At 48.6% G+C, this 6,692-nt stretch overlaps 1 protein-coding gene across 1 annotated transcript; it reads right to left on the reverse strand.

Annotated features, from left to right (window-relative positions):
- Positions 1–3,982: 3,982 nt before the first annotated feature.
- Positions 3,983–5,054, reverse strand: MC3R (melanocortin 3 receptor). The gene has a single exon (XM_019637194.1). It carries the CDS (start codon positions 4,952–4,954, stop codon positions 3,983–3,985), a length of 972 nt encoding a protein of 323 aa, XP_019492739.1. The 5' UTR covers positions 4,955–5,054.
- Between the last annotated feature and the right edge of the window lie 1,638 nt (positions 5,055–6,692).

Below are 6,692 nucleotides of genomic sequence, written 5' to 3' on the forward strand. Positions count from 1 at the left end.
TGTCGATACTTGCAAACTCCTGTGTCAGAGGTCCGTGCTTACATTGGTTGCATTTCCTGGTGCTCGCTCTGCCTTGCTACGTTCAGCTCACCTTGCCGCCTGGTAGAAAGGACAGAGAAGTTAACAGAAAAATGAAATAATGTGGTCAGTTCTCTGTGGGGAAGGGTGATGGGCTGGAGAGCTTTGCTGACGGCCATTCGACCCTGGGGAGTGTTGTGACAGGCCATTGGGCCACACACCACCATGGGACAGCCTCGTGGGTCACAGAGGGGCTGTGTGCGGAGCCTGACTGTGGCTTAGGCCCCAGCTCTGCCTCTCAGCACTGAGTAGCCAGGTCAAGATGGTCAACCTCCATGAACCAGTTTCTTTTTCTATAAGGACAAGACCTCATAGGGTTTCAGTGAGAATTCAATGAGTTAATATATCTAATATCTGGCACCTAAAAACACGTTAAGTCTTTGATGATTGCTTGCTGACTTAGCTCCCGAATAAGTGTTCTTAGATGAGAAATGTGGAGTTCTTTAGTGGACAGTTTTGCCTTTGTTCTGCATTTTGTCATCTGGTTCTTCCCAATTTTTAGATTTATGTGGGTTCTTGAATGGCCCAACGTTAATTGCAGGTACTTGATGTCCTGATTGGAAATGGTGATGGGAAAGAAATTTAAGCTCTGGGGGTGTTGGTTTTTGTTATTCTTAAAAAACGCACTGGGTCTATTGGTTGAGGGTGGTTTTCCAAGTTTACGGTGCATCACAGCCACCTGGAGAGTTTTAAAATTTCAGATGCCTAACATTACCTCCAACTGACTGGTACGTAATTTTCAGAGAATGGGCTGTTTTCCTCAAACTCCACACTTGGTGCTGATACTCACCAAATGTGAGGGTCACTGGTGTCTTATATTCTATGGTTAGACTTGAACTCACATTTAAGTGTCTTAATGTAAGTCACTCATTCACTCAACACATTTTTTATTGACCAGTTTTACATGATCAGTACTGCTTTCTCATGGGAGACATAGATGATAATTCAACAAATAAAGTAATAAGGAAATATAAAATAGAAATAAAGTTTGTGATAAAACAATACTTCATATGAGTGACTGGAGTCTTCTTTAGAAAGGGTAGTCAGGGAAGGCATCTCTGAGGATTGGGCTGGAGCATGAATGATAAAAAGGTGCCAATCATGGGTACATATGGGGGGAAAGAGACGTCAGGCAGAGGAAACACAGGTGCAAAGGTGACAACCTAATATTGTTATTCACCCTAGAAATGAATGCACCCCTAGGGCTACCCACAGACTTGAAAAACTATAGCAAATCAAGTGATTAAGTGTGCTTCTTAGTTTTTATGACATCTCTGTGGGAACTCTGTTCTGAACATCTGGACTCATGAGTGATAGCATTATGCATTGAAGTCTCCCTCCATGACAGCACATGCCTCTGATGTCATTGGGCCACAGTTTCCATGAGAAGTGCTGGGGTGTTTGGGGTTGAACTTGGGGGTGTGGGTTGGGCAGCCCGAGTTTGAATCTCTGCTTTTCCTCTTGTAGCTGAGTTTTCATAAAGAAGCTCCTTAAGCATTCTGAGGTTCAGATGCCTCGTCTGTCACATAAGGATGATCACAGTATCTGCCTCATGGGGTTATTGGAAGGGTCAAAGAAGAAAATGCCCATAAGGTGGGCTCAGCCCTCCACGCAGACAAATACTTGTGGCTTCGTGTGATGCTCATTTGCAAGTCCTCTGTGAACTCTCTGTTTAAAAGGTGGTCCCCAGACAGCAGCCACATCCTCTGGGAGATGGTCAGGGTCAGAAATGCAGAATGTTAGGCTCCATTCCAGACCTGCCGAAGCAGATTTTGCCCTTGAACAATATCCCAGGTGATTCTTGTGGGTATTTGTATTTGGAAGTGCTTCTCTAAGCCAAAATGTGTATAGAAAGGAGAGCCGGGCCAGTTTTCATTATGGAACCTGTTGGCAGCATCAGGTTGGTGTAAAAAGACATCAGCACCCGGACACAAAATATACTGTGACCCTATCTAGCTGAGCATTCTTGGACAGCCACGTAACCCCCCGGGACTAAATTTCTTCATCTGTAAAATGATCCATCTATTTGAGAGGTTCGTTGAGAGGATAAATGAAATAATGTGAAAGCTAACATCAAACAGTAAAAAGTAAGTTATTTTTATCTTATTTACATAGAAAAAGGATGTTGTAATCCTACAGCTGTTAGTATAATTTTCAAAGAATCTGATTCTCCATTTTCCACATTTGCTTGCCGAGCGGCAATGGATAAGACCTGTTATTTGGTGTGTCAATTAAAATAATGGAGAGTGACAGTGGCCCGGGAACTATAGCCTGATATTTTCAGAAACTAAATGGAAGAGTTTTGTAGTTTGGCTAAAAGGCATTGCCCTAGAAAAGACTAGCACAGTGGCAATGGGGGTGTTTATGCTATTTACAAAATAGTCAGGATTACAGTGTAACGTACCATGGCCAAGGGCAGAAGGCACCAGGATGCTTCTAGGTGGTTTGTTTTAATGTGTCACACGTTTAGCAGCCACAAAAGCCTTTTATTATTTCCAAACATCACAATCAAAGCAAGAAACAATGATATTTATATTAGCAGGATGTCTTCAAATACAAAAGAGAACCCCTCCCCCCGATATATTCCAGCACAAGAAAAACACACAATTGTACACCAAAGATACAGCATAATAGAAGAATTCTTGAGGTTGGGGGAGTATGTGAAAACAGCCATAAATCACAAGCTGAAGCCATCAGGGCAGGAGAGGGTCTGATGGACGCACGCAACCCACAGTGACATACAGCGCTAGTCAGCAGATCTTGCCCTATGCGCACGGGAGTGAAGTGCATTGCTTAATAAGGTATAGATTGGGTAACAGGGTCACTCCATCTTTACCATCATGATGAGCGAAAGTATTTAGCAGGAATCCAAAAAAATTCTCTTTCCTAGATAATGTTTAGGAAACCATGTGACAGAGACACCGTCATTAGGAGCAAAAACAGCTTCTAAGAAACCATTTCCACAATTTCTCAAGCTATCTGAAACTACAGTAAAACAGTTTCTTTAGACACATGCCCTCCCATCCATGATTCCCTCTCTTGTTTTAAAAGCAGAAAAGGAATAATAGGAAAAAGGCTTTATTAAAATAGGGAAATCTATTCCTTAAGGTAGCAAGGTACAAAATATTGTGTACACATGTATAGTCTGAATTTCCAAAGTACTTCATCTCTTTTTCATTAGAATTTTGAAAGCTGCCTTAAATTTAATGCATAAAACCCAACAACAACAACAGCAGCAGCAGCAGCAGCAGCAGCAGTAAAAACAGAAGTGGGTTACATTTTGATGCTCATTTTTGGGGAGGGGGTGCTGGCCAGGGGTGTGGGGGTAAGAAGAAGGGCAAACAGCATTCATTGCTTCTTTTCACAAAGAGTTCATTGTTTGGGGGAAACTGGTTTTACTGTACATGGAGTAACAGAATAGAAACTCAGTCTCTTATGAAATAAGGGCAAAGCCATCTGAACAGCTGGCCGCGAGGCCAGGGGAGGTGTGACAGGTTTGCTTGGGAGAGCTTGGAGCCTCCCTGCTGTGAATGAGAAGCCTTCAGTCTGGTCTGACCCAAAGCGTGAAGACACACGGTCAGGAAGCAGGCGAGCAGGCAGGACGAACCCTGCGCATGTGGAAGTGAGTGCAGACAGCGCCCCCAGCAGCCGTCACTGACCTCTCCGGGGACTACCTGGGAAATCAGTTAGTGACTTACCCACCGTGGAATCCTTTCAGAGAGCCTGTCACACACCGTTTCCCCCTTCAGAAGGCTTTGCAAGCTTAAACCCACACGGCACGCACCATCGTGGCCACTGACACGCATTCACACTTTTCACTTTCCCCTCTCTTCTGTCTCAACACCTCGGCTGGATGGAGGGTCAGAAGCGAGCAGCTGGTCCCCACGTGCACGGTCCTGGCATCCTACCCCAAGTTCATGCCGTTGCAGCCGCACAGGATCTCTCGGAAGGTGTTCCGCAGCTCGGGGCTCCGGAAGGCGTAGATGACAGGGTCGATGACCGAGTTGCACATGATGAGGACCAGGTAGGTGTTGAAGTGGGCGGTGTAGCAGACGCAGCGAGGGTCGGCGGGGCAGGCTATGATGAGCACGAGGTGGAGGAAGAAGGGCGCCCAGCACACCACGAACACCCCCAGCAGGATGGTGATGGTGACGGCGCCCTTCATGCACGAGTGGTGCTGCGGCGCCGCCCCGTCGGCGGGGGGCAGGGCCGCGATGCGCTTGACGTGCAGGCGCGCGAAGAGGAGCATGTGCACGTAGAGCGTGCCCATGAGCAGCAGCATGGCGAAGAACATGGTGATGAGGCACACGATGACCATCTTGCTCTCCGAGTAGACGATGAACACCACGCCGCACACGCCGCAGCTCACCCAGATGGCGGCGATCAGCGCCAGGGCCTTGCGCACCGTCATGATGCTGTGGTAGCGGAGCGCGTAGAAGATGGTGACGTACCTGTCCACGGCGATGGCCAGGAGGTTGCAGATGGAGGCCACCAAGGAGATGCAGATCATGGAGTCGAAGAGGTTGTCCATGTGCTGGATGAACCGGTCCTCGAAGGTCAGGTAGTCGCTGTTGACGATGGCGATCATGATGGTCTCCAGGGCGTTGGACACGCTCACCAGCATGTCAGCCACGGCCAGGCTGCAGAGGAAGAAGTACATGGGGGAGTGCAGGTTGCTGTTCCTGACCACGGCCAGGATGACCAGCACGTTTTCCAGCAGGCTGGTGATGCCCAGCACCAGGAAGACCTCGGGTTTGATGAAGACCTGCTCGCAAAACCCGCTGCCGCTCCGGTTGCTGGAGGAAGGGGCTGCAAGGTGCTCTGAGCCATTAGGCAGCGGCGGCTGAGCAGACAGCAGGCAGCACGAAGCGTTCATCGCTGACAGACAGGCTGAGCGGAGCTGGGGCTGCAGCAGTGTCCAGAGGATGTTGCTGCTTCTTCCGGGGAAAGATCTGCCTTCTGATACTTGTTACAGATGCTGGTCCAGTCTACACTTAGATTCTGTTCTCCCCAGAATGAGAGGACGGGGGGAGAGAGAGAGAGAGAGAGAGAGAGAGAGAGAGAGAGAGAGAGGGGGGAGAGAGAGAGAGAGAGAGGAGAGAGAGAGAGAGAGACGGAGAGAGAGAGAGGGACCGAGTCCCCTTGGAGGCATGCAGATAACTTTCCTCTGCTTCTCCAAGACAAGCAGTTTTATAGATATTCTTATCTGCCGCCTCTCTCTCCCTTACCTGTTACCTCTTCTCACTTGGGAACAGAAAACCTGCCACTGGTTGCTACAGTTACGGCTGTTTTCTTAGCAAGACGGGATGTACCTGTTGTTAGAAGTGAGGGGTGAACACTCAGTTTTCTTACACTGGCTCGAGGCAAACAACTCCTACTTAATCTTCAGCGCAGTGAAATGACCACTGAGCGTCAGGCGCCTCTCTGACTGACAGCAGGGAGATTAAAAAGCAGGCTGGTGCCCTCTGCAGGCCAGACCGCTGGTCCGTTTGTAGGCTTGGCTGAGCAATTTTTGTCTCGGAAATTGCCACAGGCATCTTATCTGTTCATCCATGAACTCGTTTAACATTCATTTTTTTAAGCAAACATTTCTTGAGCACCTACTATGTGTCAGATTTCTGCTGGGAGCATTATATAGTGGGGAGCAAAACAGACACGTGATCCCTGCTTCCTCTCAAACTCAGACTCTGAGGTAGCAGATGAGAAATCAGGGAATTGTGTTCAGTGTGATGACTGCGTGACTCAGGGAAGGCTAAGGGACTGGGGGAGCATAAAGCGGGGGCCCTAAGCTGAATGGTCAACGAACATTCCTGGAGGAAGGAGCATCTAAGCTTTGAAGGAAGAACAGGCAATGTCCAGTGGTGAGATGGGGGCTGGGGTTGGAGGAGGATTCCGGGCAGAGGAACAACATGCCCACAATTTGGGGGCAAAAAGCAGTGGTTCCCCACCCTGGCCGTGGGAACCATCTGTAGGATGTGGGCGCAGGGATCCCACCTGGCCTCCGGAATCAGAATCACCCAGGGGTAGGACCAGGGCACATGTGTGTTCAATTTTGACAGGTGAGCAACGGCATAGCCAGGGCTTCGGTCTACGGAAAAGGAAGCTTGGTGTGTCTGAAGAACTGAAAGTAGTTTGCTCTGGTCAGTGCGAAACTTGGAGACACGGTTTGAGAAATTAGGTTGCAAAGGTTTGTTTGTTTGTTCTGTCTTGTTTTTAAAGGTGAGAAAGTGCCTAGATCCTGAAGGACAGTATGAGCCATATTTGGGAATCTGTGCTGTATCCCGAAAGCGGTGGGCGGCTGTGGAAGGAAGGGCTTTAGGTGGGGCAGGGAGGCGACGGGGTCTGCATTTGGAAAGAGTTCTGGTTGCAGGGTGCAGACTGGACTGGAAGGGGAGGGCGAGGAGCAGGCAAGACCCAGGGTGAGATGATGGCGGCCGGAAGCAAGGAGGCGACCATGGGCCCAGGAGTGGACAGAGATATGTAGGAGGTGCATCATGGTGATTGGAGAGTGGTTGGATTTGAGACTGTGGGCGATGGAATGGCCAGGGAACACCCCCACTTTAAAACAAATATTGTCATTATTATTATGATGATGATGATTAGTTTCAGGTGTA

The sequence above is a fragment of the Hipposideros armiger genome, unplaced genomic scaffold (assembly GCF_001890085.2).
Source record: "Hipposideros armiger isolate ML-2016 unplaced genomic scaffold, ASM189008v1 scaffold_32, whole genome shotgun sequence".
NCBI lineage: Eukaryota > Metazoa > Chordata > Mammalia > Chiroptera > Hipposideridae > Hipposideros > Hipposideros armiger.

Coding starts and splice junctions, on each gene's coding strand:
- MC3R (XM_019637194.1), bottom strand. CDS start 4,954: ATGAACGCTTCGTGCTGCCTGCTGTCTGCTCAGCCGCCGCTGCCTAAT.